The following is a 15928-nucleotide window of genomic DNA, read 5'->3' on the forward strand; positions in this document are numbered from 1 at the left end:
CAATTCTGATAAGTTAAACCCAATACACTGTTTATGGCCATACTTTTCAAAGTTCACTGTCGATTTATTGTATAGCTTGTGCAGAAATGGTCACTAATAAACTCCTTGATTGTGAACTGTAAAAGTTTATATACTTTCTCAATGAGAGAGTGTTTTTTAAATGTTCCTTCCACCATCAGGCCGTACAGCATCTCACTAACCCTTATCTTTAATATTATGTTTCACACTGGTTTGGGGATGGGGAACAGGGGTGGCTACAGAGAACCCTTAAATTTCAGGGTGATGGCATGAAGAACAGCACCTGAAAAAATACAAAATTTTAACATTTTATATCCAAGTTAAAACTGAAATAAGTTAGCAAAAAACACTGTTTTTGTCTTCCTTTGTTAGTCATATTTTAGTGACCTGGGTCCATGATATCTGAACCTCCACGGGACATCCCCTCTATCTTGGTTTTATATTAACAGTGTAACCTTATTAAATCACTCTTTTTCTCAGATCAAGATTTATTGCATCCACCACTGCTCTAAGTAAGATAGAGCTTCAATAACAGAAATAACCAAACAGATTTCTCCATGATTTTAAACTAAGTACAGAAAATCTCAATACAGATTAGCCTGATCATCCCTGATTATGATATAATTGGTCAAAAAAATTCACATTTTGTAATATAAACCTTGTTCTACATCTAGACAGTAACGAAAAACCATTTAGAAATTTACTTTGGCACAGGGAAATGAGTGAAGGATGATCTCGCTATAATGAAAATGAGGATGGTAGGTACAATGATCATTATGAGACAAGCTTCAGAAGACAAAACTCCAACACTGGTACGAAAAAGTGAAACACCCAATTTCTATTTTCCAAGACCATTGACATTCTTAAAATAGTGTCTGAATGTTTTGCTGATGTGCAAAACAACAGTAATCAGTATCATGTTACCTGAGCTTTGAAGAAATATATGTTAGTACATACTCTACAACAATGCCACTCTTCTCCAATAAAGACGATACTTGAAACAATCAGAAGTTAGTACATACTCTACAACAATGCCACTCTTCTCCAATAAAGACGATACTCGAAACAATCAGAAGTTAGTACATACTCTACAACAATGCCACTCTTCTCCAATAAAGACAATACTCGAAACAATCAGAAGTTCAAAACCACACTGTTAGAAATCTTCTCCTGTACAAGGAAACATCTCAGTATATCATCAGTAAATTATTTTCAAAACCATTGTTATAAACAACAGGCCGTTGTGGGTCCACCTTCCAGACACCATCTACAATAAACTTAATCTGTAACATAAAATGTTCAGGGATCAGGAACTGAAATTAACAAAAAAATTATTGAGTGAAATTAGTGAAAATACTCTAAGACAAATAGACATGAACTGCACTACATTTATACCTCGTATCTACCAGGGTATAACTGCAAAGATATAACAAAGACGCCTGCATTTGACTTCTTCATTTTTTTCTGGAATACAAGTAATTTAACTTCCGTAAGATCAAATATCATCTACAGATTACAAGTGTGAAGGCAGTAAATGTCAAGTATAAGTGAAATTAACTGGCAGGAAAAATAGCTGCAATCATACAAGACAAAGGAAGAAACAATCGTATTTGCTTCATAGGAGATTCAGAATCCAGATGATCTCAAAAATCAAATCAGAACGTATACAAAGAACTGAACTCCATCTCCATGATATTCAATTATGGCAATAAAGCTCCTGCATAGACTAACTTCCATAGTAATCCATGCATCACCTTGAGCAACCTTGTGCACAAACAACTTTAAACCTAGTTTTTTAAAATGCCACTCTTTAGAAAAGAGGTCACTAGATGTTGATGCACAAAAGTAATAAAATAAACTGGTTAGTAAGCAAGTATGAAATTCAAAAACATGGATTGCCATTGGCTCAAGGGTTTTCGTCTTGCAGGCTGTTAATGGCAGGCTGCACCCTTGGCTGTTAAGGACTAAGTCCTCCCTTTTGGAGATTGCCAATTCCTCTTTATCAATTTTCTGGAGGATGTCGTATGGTCAGTTTCATGGGACAACAATTATTTCAGCATCCAGTTGTCTGAAAACTTTCCATCAGTATTGTCCACTATGCATCTTGAAAATGCCCCACCTGCTTCTTTGAATTTCTCTCCATTACAAGGCACTGCCCCTGATAGGCATAGGTCGAGCTGAAGTCCATTTTGATAATGTTGTCTCACTGGTCAAAATAAAGCATTGGCTTTCTTGCTTTGCAGATTGAATTTATCCATCACAGGGCACTGATCTTAAAGGGTTGGGCCCCTTATGCTTAATACATTTTAAGTCCTGGCATTGGACCAGCAATCAAGATGAAGCTCTCAAATGGTGTAATGAGAAGAATCTCAGTGATAAGACTTTCAATATTCGTGTCTGTTGAGATTCACAGGAGAGAGGAGGATTATGTTATATTGAGGAGATCGGACATAAAAAAAGAGAATGGATCTTTTTCTTGGAAGCATGACGCTAGCATCTGGTCCTGGACTTGGATCTGCCTTTGCCTCTGCTCCTGTCTTTGCTTCTCTCCTACGACTGGCTTTGGCGAAGGTACGAAGGATGCCACTCGATCCGTCCAAAACCAAAGCCTTCGTAACTTATTTATTTATATTAGGGGCGGAATAATTTCAAGTAGGGGTTTCAGGGTGGGGAGAGGCAAAAGCCTGGGCATACCTAGGGGGGATAATATGGGGTACCAAGGGAGGTACCCAAGGTAATAATGTAATAATGGGATGGGCCATAGTAATAAATAAGGTGGTTAACCCATATCATGTAAGGGACCACAAGTAGTTAATAATAATGTAATGGGCCCATGGTATTAGTTGATGGTATGAGGGAACTATGGTAATGACCCATGGTATTGTATGTATGAGGCCTATATAGAGGCTAGAGACTCCACATGGGAGATAGAGAAGGATTATTGTATGAACAGACATATGGCTTGTGGAGTGTTCTCCTTCCTTAGGAAGTGAATGTATGGTGTTGCCCTACCTTAAGGGTTTGATAATAAAGAATCATTTCATATTATTTCTGGGTTTATTTGCATCATCTTATATTTTCATATCAGATCTATAATATTTCCGGGTTAGATCTATAGCAAGTGGTATCAGAGCTACAACAGATTAAATGGAACAAACATGCTGTTAGACACCTAATCCTTGGGGATTGGGTGAACAAATTGTAAAATATGTAAATAAAGGGAAATATGAACAGTTAGAATAGGAACCGGCCTTGGGAGATGAAAAGTTGGCTCTCTAATGTTTAATAATTATGTTCCCATTAATGCAATACAACCAAGTTTGGGAGTTACTCCTTGGCCTGACTCATGCAAACCTTAAATCCTGCATTAAATAAAGAAAAACACTAGGCTACACAAGCCTTAGAGAGAGATGACCCAGAACAATAGTGCTGGAGCTGATCATAACTGCACTAGACAGTGCACGAATCTGCTAAGGAGAAAGGATGAAAACATTAAAGATACTTAAATAGAGTATAATTGCCCGCCAAAAAGTGAGTCACTTGTCTAATGAGATCAACAGATCAAGATGTTGTTACAAATGAGACTTATGTATTCATACACAACTCAGGAGGTAAAGCACTCTCTCTGATGGAGATTATGGGCCCACATTGACTAAGTCAGCTTTAATCAACCCAGAAATATAATAAATTAGTGTTGACTAGGTGAAATACATTAAAATGCTTACAACATAAGGCCAGTCAAAAGTGCAGCTTACATCATTTTCAACATTTCCCCTTAAGCTAAATGGGCGGCCATGGAAAAAATAATGAATACAAATGCAAGAGTGGGTTCATAGATACCCAACTCAAATTGGTGTTATCAGAACCGGACCAGTCATCAAACAAGTTGACCCAAAATATGTGAACTGGACCGGAACCGGGAATAAACCAGACCAAAAAAATCAGTCAACCAAAAAATACATAAAATATTCAAATTTGGAAAAGAAAAAAAAATATATGCATTCATTTGCATCCATATGAATCCAAACCATTATACACAAATATCAAAAGTTTCTCATTTATATAACAAGTAAATAACACATATAACCAAAATAACACCGATTGCAATACATCTTCGAACTAAAATACATCAACAAAGAGGCTCTAAATGGTTTCTATACTTCAAAAATAAGCATAATACTAACGAGTAACTATACTGACATAGTAAAAAAAAACAGTTCATTATATTTTATGAGGGGAACTTGTTGGAAATATTGAGGGGAGGTGAATCAATATTTCTTTTATAATTGTTACTTTACCAGTTTAAATCACTTATAAACAAAACACAAAATGAACAAAATATAAAATAAATAATTTCATTAATCAAAAAACATTAGGACTCCAATTCTCTTCTTTATAATAAATCAAGTACAATAATGCTTAGGGCTCCAACCCTAGATGAAGACACCAATCTTCAATCCACCAAGCTCCAACCAGTGCTTTAACTTGGACTTCACGAGGCTCCAACCCTATCTTCCACAAGGCTCCAACCTTATCTTCTTGAGGACTCCTATCCTTTAGGGCACCAACCCTCTATTCTGGCACAGGCTCAAACCTGATCTTTTTGAGGACACCTATCCTCTTTTCTGGCACAAGCTCCAACTTAAGCATTATGTGTTGTGTTTTGAACTCAACTCAATATAGGTCCTTGAGCTGGAGGTTATAATATATGCTCCATGCTTTAAGCTTCAGGTTATCCTTCACTCCACACATATCACATAGTTGAATACATTGCACATGTCCACACAACACACACCAACTATCACATAGCAATCCACATGGTGTGTTCCACGCTACCTATCTTCCACCTTCTGTTTTGGAAGATACATGCTCACTTTTCGCAGATAAACAGTGCAAGTTGAAATCCAACCAACACCATATTTTAGCAATTTTGGGGGCCTCTTTGCATTATTATATTTTTATTGTGTGCCACTAGTGATGCAAGGCATCTAAACTAGTGACCACAACATCTACTCGATCAAGATTCATCCGGTCATTGTGAAGTCTTCAGATTTATTCGCACAAGCACTACTAGTTGAATTCCACACAAAGAGCAATGCTTCACACTTCAAGCAGCAACACGCATTCTTTGATCCATCCACTCTACCATGCACTCCACCCAAAAACTCAATCCAAAGCAAGTGATTATCTATTAAGTGTTGATTTGGGGTAGCATCGAATGTACTCTAGCCACAAAAATTGGTGGAGAGGCTAAAGCACATGAGATCTCCAATACTCAAAAATGGTTTGCGCAGATTCTAAACAGTTTGGGAGATATTAAAATAATTAATATTTTTAATAAAGTCCCTAAGTCTAAACTTAGAGAAAATAAAATATTAATATGAATTAATATAAAACTGTGTTAGAAGGGTCCAAAATTCATGGATCAAGCTAGATTTAATCTTAGCCATTGATTAGGGACTTAATCTCGGTTGTTGATGTGTCAATGAGAAAAATACAAGAGGAGGCTTGAGAGTCACTTGGGGGACACACTGAGGGAGACCAGTCAATTCAATTTTTGGAGCGGGGTTAGCTGAGAAATTGAACCAGTGGTTTGGTGAGCAGTCAAGAGGCAGCAAGTACAGAACAGAGAGACGGGATCAGCCACTAGAGATCAGCGGAGAGGCAGACGCAAGGCATTTCAGGCTGACACAGAGGCAACAGGAGATTGCGCAGTCATTAACTAGGCCTGCATGGGTGTCACAGAGAGGTCCAGGGCTGATGCAGAGGGTCTAAGAGCCACGTAGAGGTCAGCCGGGCTAACGCTGGGATTGGCAGAAGTGCTGGAGAATTTTTTTCTCTGTGGGTAAGCCAGTTTGGCACCCTGTTGTACTGAAGAATTGTTGAATAATAAAAACCACCCTTGCTGCACTGGTTTTCCCACATTGGGTTTTTCCGGGGACTATTGTCCAAAATAATTGTGTCAATGTGTTGATTCTTGTGCATATGTTTGTTTCTGTATTATGGTGTGATATTTGCAACAGTGTTTATTTTAATGTTTATTGAAGTAATTTCATAAATAACTTATCGTGGAATAAGTAGGAAAAGTAAATCAGTGGTTGAAGTGATAGAATTTCCACATTAAGCGACAAGGTATAAATAGCCTGTTATCCACAATTTTGTCAGTAATCCGAGAAAGCAGTGTACAAAAATTTTCAAAGGTCGAAGTCATCTATCATATTAATATCATTGTAAACCCAATTTCCGCAAGTTTTATTGTAAATGATGCTAGTATGACCGTTTAATTATGTAACAACACCTAGGTAAGCCTCTGATTTTGGCAAAGGATCTCATCCTAGGAAGTTTTTTAACATCCCCAAATTATGTGTTTGTAAACACGCCTAATTAGTGGAGTTTTTCTTCTAGCTAAAACCCGAAAGCTAGGGTGGAATCCGTTAACAAGGTCTTAGGTGAGTCCTAGTGTTGTCGAGTCTATTGTAATAGTGTGGGAATAATTTTAATGCATGGTCCCTCACAGTCAGACACCATGGCTAAATTATTTTAATACAAGCACACTTGGTTCCATACTAGGATCATATTGTGTCACAGAATTGGGCAAATTATTAAGGTTCTAGTGTAAATGCGTATGTCCCCTTCTAAGGGTTGAATTCATTGTAATATTTTGATGTAAAAATATTTTAGTGCATGGTCCCTCGTGGTCAAACACCATGGCTAAAATATTTGAGGGTGGAAAAAATTATTAAATCCCCTCTAGGGTCAATTAATTAATTTTTCTCGCTAAATTAAATTAAAATCCTAGGCCATAAAATTAATTAATTTTGAGTCAAAAATAACTATAGAGAAAATTAATTTCTCTCCAAGTGGAAAATAATCAAAAATTCGTGGGTCTAAAGAAAGTCAATTTTTGGTGGTCCTCCACCAAGGGAAAAATAGATATTTTAAAAAAAATTGAGCCCTTGGCCCTTGGTGGTTAAGTCAAAGTCAAAATTTTGAGGAAATTAATCGAGAATATTTATTTTTGAATTAATAAAAAATGGTTTTAAAGGAAAATTAGATTTTTTTCTCAAAATTAAAAATTCGACAGTGGAGATTAAAAGATGATTTTGATGAGGATCATGCCAACTAGTCGTTATTTTCCACTTGGAAAGGTTTTCTCTATATAAAGAAGCCATTTAGCTTCTATTTGTAATTGAATCTTTGGATGAGGAAAATTTTGTAACGTTGGCATTGAACTACTACTCTACTGGGGACATTTTTATCATAATAGAAAGACTTTGGGGTTCAATTCATGGTGTTCTTCTATCTGTTGATCTGTGGTATGTTTTAGCTATGTGTTTATACTATATTGTGCTAAATGAATTTTAATTATTATTTCATTTGTCGGTGATAAGAGAATTCTATTAGTACGAGCTAACTTAGGTGATTTGATTCACCATATGAATTAAAGGTTTATCTTGAGAAACTTTTATAGAAATTTACAGGTACGCTAGCTCTTGGGCTCCAAGTTCACACACTGTGGGGAAGATCCGACCTTGTTTAGGCTCTAGGCTTTCGTTGTAGTAATTAATTTTTCAGAAGGGTTTTGGCCAATCTATATTTCAAATTTATTCATCCATTGTCATTTATTTAAAAAATATTTTCAAAATTATTATTTGATCTTGGGCTAAAAGGAATTAAATATGCTAATGAGAGCTTGTGATTTTATTTTGTAAATATTCTACATTTGTAAATATTTTGTAAATTATTTTTCTAACCCTTGTTATTTTGGAGCTCTTGGGGTTTTAAGGTTTTGAGTTTTTTGTATATATATTCGGGGTTTGAAGCAGCAAATTATTTTTGGGTTATTCATCCAAAAAGGGAAGGTTGATCTAGGCCCTTGAGAGTAAGATTTAGTCTACCCAGCTTCTAGAAACTCAACGCCCAGCTTGAGAAGGGAAGCTATGCAGCTCCTTAAGCCTTTCTAAAGTGGTTTTGAAGTAAATTTTTGGGGTTTTGGGGGGGTCGAGTTCATTATTTGCCTCCTAAAGGCTAGCCTATTGAAAAGTCTAACTAGGTTCCGTCTTCATAATGACATGTAATTATGATCTTTGTAAATGATGAAATGAAAGAAATAAAATTATTTTTGTATGCCTTGCTTCATGGGTTTCATGGAAAAGAGATTTTATTTGTTGATAGCTCCCATTGAGAGCTTTAGGATTTATCATGAAGTCTAAGAGTCAATATCATGTATGAAGAGCTCTTCTTGAGCATGAGTCAATGTATATGAGTGACCCGAGGAAAATTTTAAAGATGGAAAATTATCTTAAAGTTTAAAAAATTGGCAAATCTCACTAGTCCCTAATATGAAAACTATAAAATATTTATTGATGTATTTGAAATGGTGTTCAAATTTATAAGGATTTTATATATACTCTCTATATAATGTTGGTGATTTTTAAGGTAAAATAATTTAATATTTTAATTTTTAGACAAATCGTTTTTATAAAAAATGGAAATTAGTGAATCTTTTTTTTTGGGAAAAATCATGGAAAATTAGCTCACCTGCGAGTATTAGCCCCTAAAATTTTCCATGTCTGAGTCTATGTATATGGCTAGATAGCCCTCCAACGACAAGCACTTTCCATCCTCTTCAAAGTCGGCCTAAAAACTGTGTGGAAGATCCCATCTTGGCTCACATCATAGACACAACCAATCGAACTGTCACATCGACTTAAATATATGGGACAAACCACTATATATATACGTGGCTATGGTCTCCGCAAAAAGACAGTTCAGAAATATCGAATATCTTTGCAACTTCGGTGGGTAATAACAGTGAATAAACTTCGCAGATCTGGATCTTTCGGTGGAGAAGACAATTCAGACTTCTTATGTAGTTTCGGTGGGGAATCACAGTGAAAAGATCAATGGAAAATCACAGTCAAATTCTCGCATACCTCTGTGATCTCAGATAGGTGAGAAACAAGTTTTGATGCACATCTTTGTGATCTCGGATGGGTGACCATTGACAATGAGATGTAGTTTAGATTACAGTTCGGAACTCTTTGATTACAGTGACAAAGTGCAAACAGTTCGGAGAAGAAATGAAGGTACAGCAAAGAAAATTAAGGACCATACACAGGGACAGTAATTCGAAAGGAGAATTTTGATATCTCAATAAGAAGATTACAGGTTGGTGAAGGACATAGATACCAAAGTGATGATCTCGGTATAATCTTTGTCCTACAACAAAGAGGATTCGACGTTGACCCACCAAGGTGATCACTAGCATATGACAAGGTCTCGATATTATCACATGGGGAAGCATAGACACAAAGAAGATCGAAGTGGAAGAGAATCGAAGAAGAAGGCTGACTATCAAAGAGGACTTGTGTCTTGGTCTTGGAGTGGCTAATAGGTCATGGGTCTTGGTCTTGGTATTCGTCAATTGAAATCTCTATAAGAAGAATTTGTGCGGGTTTTCCTCTCAAAGAGTGAGAGGTTTTGGCCCTGGCTCATGCCATGCATTGGTTATTGTTTCATGAAGAACACTAATAACCTAACGTGAAGATCCTAATCTAAAGAAGTTAAAAAAACATTCACAAGCAGTCACTAATGAAAGAGAAATCAACTAACACTAATGCCCTAGATTTCTCAACATGGTATCAGAGTTAAGGTGATGAAGTCAAAGGAAGGGAATCAAAGAGACATTCAAGGATCAAGTCTTAAGAAGGGCATCAAAGCAAGTTGAAAGTTATCAAAGAAAAGGATCAAGATCTACATTGAAGAATCAAACCCTAGATCGAAGAATCAGTATATAGCAGCAAGAGCTTTTGTTTTTATAATCATCATCAAAAGGCCACAAAGACCCTCATCAAGTTGTCTACAAGGCAATATAAGCTCGAAGGACTTTAAAGATAAAGATCACATCATCTTGGAGAAAGTCGAAACCCTAGAAACATTTCTGATCTACACTACAAGAGAAGTCGAAGTATATTGAAGGTGAGAAGGCATTATCATCATCTTCAAAGCTATAAGGAAAGTTCCCTCTCATTCAAGCAAGGTTCCTCTCCTTGCCCTTGAAGAATATCATCCAAGGAAGCAGCGAATACATCTTCTTCAACCATCATCAAAGTGATCAAGTAGAAGATTTCATCTTCACTTGTCAAGTAAGTATCTTTCATTCTTTAATCAAATTGGTAAAATGACTTCATGTTTGCAAGGAGATCTATAAGTTGGATGGGTCATCAAAACTCCTTGCATGGAAATGGAGGATAGATATAGTCCTCGAAGAAGTTGAAGTTATTGAACATATCAAAAGGTCTCCTCTGAATTCATGAAAAGGGACTCTTATGAAAGATCCCCTCATATAGCAATATTGGAGACATCAAAGAGATGTATATGATAAACCCGTAAGAATATTCTCTGAAGGTGCGGTAAAGAAAGTCATATGACTTAGATCTGATCTACACAAAAATTGAAGGTATCAAAGAATGAAGGGATATCTTCATAAGATCTCAACTACGAGATCTAGGAGAAATGATAAGAAGATAATCATCATTGATCTATAATGCACTAGCTGATGAACAAGGTAATAGATATCCATGAGGATAAGAAAGTTACCTCATTCGACAACTTGTGATTTCTATGCAAGATAGAAGAAGACAAGTTGAGGGCAAAAGTGTTGAAGGTTAAGGACTCAAACATTTGCTGGAAGGAAAGTTTGGAAAATTCTAGTCCTCAGAAAAGAAAGAAGAGCATAGCTAAGATTCAATGCTATGGATGTAAAGGCTATGGACATTACAGAAAAGATTGTCTTAAAGGGACAATATCAAAAGAAAGGAAAGAAGACCATATCACCGAAAAAGTGGAGGAAGTTGAAGAAAAGAAGTCTAAGATAAGAGAAAGGAAGAGATCTTGACTAAGATAGTCTCCCTCACAAAAGTTCTTGTCATAGCTCCTAAACCTTATAGGATATGACTATAATAAATAATAAGATGCATTGTGGCATCATGAAAGCATTAGAAACAAGAGCTTGTAACATCACCATAGGAAACATGAAGAATGTCTGATAGTCAACTTTGAAGGATATACCTCTTGGTAAGCTCATTGAAAGATCAAAGGAAGAAGTCATCCAAGAAAAGTCTCATCATACATCTATTTAAAATGAAAACACCTGTTGAATAAGGATATACGTGATGGAATCCTCATTGGAGGATTCACCAATCTAGAGAGAAAGCTAGTGTTTCATCAGGAACTCTAACTTGTGGAGTTCATGGGATGATGGTATGATGACATGAGAGATGAAGTAGATCAAGGGGTTGAAGATCTTTTCAATCAAGGAAGTTGTTGAAAGAAGCCTAGATGACCTAAAGGTAAATAAGGTATGTATGCTTGTATTTAATTTTATAAAGTCATGTCATATGGTTGCAGGTAACAAGGATCACTACTATTTTGAGAAGCATGATCAAAGGAAAGGAATCTCCTCCTATGAAAGAATTTCGAAAGGCATGAGTCACACTAGATGAAATCAACATAATATGTCCTCATATGAAGTATGAGGTGGTTGACTACGATTGAGGAACTCTGATTGGAAGCCCCTGGGAATGAAGTGTGTGAAAAGATAGGAAGAGATCGTGATAATATGCAACAAAGATAGAAGGCATTCAACATCTGAAGTCCAAGAAGATTTGACTAGAAGATCTCCCGGAAGGATGTGAAGACTCTGATGGAAGTCAGAAAAAGATAGAGACCCTTGACAATGGATATCTGTGGGAGATGTGTCAATCTGCATACAGGATGCTGACACTTACAGGAAGATGTCATGGTGAAAGATCATCACAAAAGTAATTTTTAGTTTAAGTGTTTATTGATTATTTTTTAACTAACATCTAGTTGGGCTTATGTAGGACTATCGAAGAGAAGATTTGTAAATGACTTCCAAGCAAATCATGTAGAAGGATGTAATGTCCTTCCAAAATATGGCATGAAAGCAGAATGACATGAAGCAAAGCTAGATGGAAAATCTAATGGATCACTTTCTAATGAGTTAAGGACATGACTGACTCATGGATAAAAGTGATGGATGATGTGTGCCCTATGTAGAAGTTCCCCAGAAATGAAGACTCCTTGACAAAGAAGAAATTCATGACATCGAAGGAAGGAGCTCTTCAAGCAACTGGTAGTTACAGGATCTCCACATGAAGGAGTTGCGATAGGTCCCTGGTTAAGAGGGAGCCTGAGAAAAAGTTTCTTACTTGGAAGAAACTTGGAAATTCCTAAGCAGGAAGCTTAGGTACATTCCTCTGTGATGGGAATGAGTACATTCCTTTAATGGAATAAAACCTCCTGGTTTGAAAAAGGAGAGATAGACACGTCGTTTTGTTCTTCACCTGGGAAGACAGAATGGAGGATTGTGTAATCATTTGGCATCTGATGCTCTTTGAGGATGAGATAGGGCATCCAACAATAAGACTGGTCGTGGAGGACCGATATTCTTATGGGATATTCTTCACATTGAGAATGACCAAGTACCATTATGAATACCTCCCTAGTTAAGCGGGAGTGTTGAAAAGTGTAACTAGGTTCGATATTCGTAAAGACGTAATTAGGATCTTTGTAAATGATGAAATGAAAGAAATAAAATTATTTTTGTATGCCTTGCTTCATGGGTTTCATGAACAAGATATTTTATTTGTTAGTAGCTCCCATTGAGAGCTCTAGGATTTATCATTAAGTCTAAGAGTCAATGTCATGTTTGAAGAGCTCTTCTTGAGCATGAGTCAATGTATACGAGTCTATGTATATGTCTAGATAGCCCTCCAACGACAAGCACTTGCCATCCTCTTCAAAGTTGGCCTCCAAACTGTGTGGAAGATCTCATGTCAACTCACATCAATAGACACAACCATTCACACTGTCATGTCGGCTTAAATATATGGGACAAACCACTATATATACGTGGTTATGGTCTCCGCAAAAAGATAGTTCAGAAATCTTAGATACCTCTGCAACTTTAGTGGGTAATAACAGTGAATAAACTTCACAGATCTGGATCTTTCGGTGGAGAAGACAGTTCGTGTTGATTTGTGGTAGCATCGTATGTACTTTAGCCATGAAAATTGGTGGAGAGGCTAAAGCTCATGAGATCTCCAAAACCCAGAAATCGTTTGGAGAAATTCTACCCAAATGAGGAGATATTAAAATAATTAATATTTTTAAGGGGATCCTAAGTATAAACTTAGGAAAATTAAAATGTTAATGTATATTAATATAATTTTGGGTTAGAAGGTTCCAAGAGACCAGGATCAAGCCAAATCTAATCTTAGCCATTGATTAGGGACTTAATCTTGGCCGTTGAAGACTCAACAGGAAAAGTATAAGAGGAGGCTTGAGAGTTAGTTGGAGAGACACCAAAATTGATCAATCAGTTCAATTTTCTGGAGCGGGGCACACTAGGAGAATCGAACCAGTGATTTGTTGCAGTAAGGGGCAGTTCGGCATAATGCCGAGAATACATAACAGAGACGCAGAGATAGTGCCATAGAGACAACGTAGACCCTGGGAAGGCTAACACAGAGGCAGTTGGGACTAACGCAGAGGTTGAGGAGGCCAGCATGGGTGACACAAAGGGCCAAAGGGCTGACGCAGAGAGCCAAGTGGGTGACGCAGAGGCTGAGGAGGCCATCGTGGGTGACGCAAAGGGCCAAAGGGCTGACGTAGAGAGCCAAGTGGCTGAGGCTAGTAGAGTTGACGCAGGGCCAAGAGGCAACGCTGGAGATCTTCGTGGGGCAGATTGAAGCTGAGAGGGTGACGCAGTCCCTAGAGAGTGACGCAAAGCAGTGGAGAAGCTTGGAGCAGCTTTCATGGTCTAGCTAAGGAGCTACCATAGTTGTTGTGGGATCGATCATCTGGTGACTGATTAGCGAGAATATTTGTCTCCAAAGGGAGGTACTTCTGCCAAGGAAATTCTCTGAAGGGTGAACCATTTCTGGCACCCTAGTTGTATTCAAAAATTGCATAATAATAAAACCCTCGTATCTGATGCACTGATTTTCCCGCATTGGGTTTATCCGGGGACGATTGTCCAAACATAACGGTGTCCTTTGTGTGATTGTCTCAGTTATTTTAGTTGTTGATATGTATATATGTTGAGGCTGCATTTGTGTTTATTTCGGTATTTATATTTATAAATAACTTGTTAATGGAAAGAACAGGTAGGAGATAGATAATGCAATAGGAATTTCTGATGTGTCAGACTTAGAAATTTCAACATGGTATCAGAGCATTGCAGATCACAGAAGAACTGAAGGCACTAGCAATAATCTGGAGATTTTGCAGCAGTAGTAGTGGTCCCGAGAGACAGTGTTGTTCTAGAGCAGAAGCAGTGAGAGAGGAAGTGACGGAGAGCCTGCATCATCATTTCAAGCGAGGAGGAGGGTCAGCGCAGAGGCAAAGAGGGGCAGATCTGACCTAAGTAGTGCCCGGTCATCCTTCTCAGCAAGGAAGGATCGACATTGTGGCCAGGAGGTGCAAATTCAGCTGTTGCCGGGATTGCGCAAAGCCAGAAAGGCCCAGTTTCTTCGGTTGTCGGGGCTTAGGGAGTTGTGGGCAAATTGTGATTTGAGGAGATGGTAGGACGTTGTTTATGTCAAAGTAGAACAGTCTAAGAAGATGGGACCAAGGCAGAGGGAGTCACTAACTTGATGGATTTCTAGCCAAGAAATGCAGATCGAGTTGCAGTTGCAAGGAGGATTGGAGAGGAGCGGTTCGACAACTGGCCAGAGGACTTAGAGGGAGATTTCCAAGAGGGACGTCGAAACTCAAAGAGAGTCCAGAAGAGGAGTTGAAATGGCAATGAACGGACTAAGGGATCAAGACAAGTTGGAGTGGGTTTCCAACTTTGTAATCTAGAAGGCCAGGATCTTGGCAATCCTGGATCGACATTGCATCAAGGACTTTCCCTTGAGAACTGTGGTTATCCCAATTGACCCAACTGAGAACGAGAAATATGAGGATGCAATGGCGAGGGTGAAGTGCATGATCCTAGACAGGGTCAAAGATCATGTCATACCACATATTGTTGAAAAGAACACAGTAAAGGAGATGTGGGACACCCTGACCACCTTATACCAGGGCTCTTCTGTGCAGAGGAAGATGCCATTGGAGAATTAGTTGTGGTCATATCAGATGCAGAAGGGAGAACAGATAGATCCATTCCTTCTCAGGGTGCAAGAGATTCACAACCATCTTACTTCCATGGGGTCAACACCGAATCCAGAATTTATGGTCAAGACTGCCTTGAATGCAGTCTCCAAGGAGTGGGAGACATTTGTCGAAAGTATTTTGGGCAGGGCTGCTCTTCCCGGTTGGGAGGAGATGTCGGACACCCTGACCACCTTATACCAGGGCTCTTCCGTGCAGAGGAAGATGCCATTGGAAAATTAGTTGTGGTCATATCAGATGCAGAAGGGAGAACAGATAGATCCATTCCTTCTCAGGTTGCAAGAGATTCGCGACCATCTTACTTCCATGGGGTCGACACCGAATCCATAATTTATGGTCAGGACTGCCTTGAATGCAGTCTCCAAGGAGTGGGAGACATTTGTCGAAAGTATTTTGGGCAGGGCTGCTCTTCCCGGTTGGGAGGAGATGTGGGCAGCTCTTCACCACGAAGAGATCAAGAAGATGACTAAGGCGGGGAGTAGTGGCAAGGGAGGTCGAATCAAGAAAGAGGAGGAGGATGCGGCTCTAACATCCGCAAGACAGCAAGGGAAGAGGAAGAAGAAGGACATCTCTAAGGTCAAGTGCTTCAACTGTGGGGAGCTGGGACATTATGCATCTCAGTGCCCCAGGAAGAAAGGCAAGGGAGAAGCTTCTAACTCAAAGGCAGCTCCAACAAAGGCGGAGAAGGATGTCGAGACCAATGACG

General features: G+C 38.3%; 1 protein-coding gene across 1 annotated transcript in view; it reads right to left on the reverse strand.

Moving 5' to 3' along the window:
• Window positions 1–1094: 1094 nt before the first annotated feature.
• LOC149186326 (protein PTST homolog 2, chloroplastic-like) overlaps window positions 1095–15928 on the reverse strand; it is a 100775-nt gene continuing 85941 nt past the window's right edge. Inside the window, exons 5-6 of the mRNA XM_089409302.1 lie at window positions 1414–1482; window positions 1095–1301 (exon numbers count right to left, since the gene is read on the reverse strand). Of these exons, the coding sequence (XP_089265428.1) occupies window positions 1206–1301; window positions 1414–1482 (165 nt within the window). The 3' untranslated portion in view covers window positions 1095–1205. The remainder of the gene's footprint in view (window positions 1302–1413; window positions 1483–15928) is intronic.

Source organism: Pinus tabuliformis, chromosome 3_1 (assembly GCF_031772625.1).
Source record: "Pinus tabuliformis cultivar Carrire ecotype Pingquan chromosome 3_1, CPIR1, whole genome shotgun sequence".
In the NCBI taxonomy this organism is placed as follows: Eukaryota; Viridiplantae; Streptophyta; class Pinopsida; order Pinales; family Pinaceae; genus Pinus; species Pinus tabuliformis.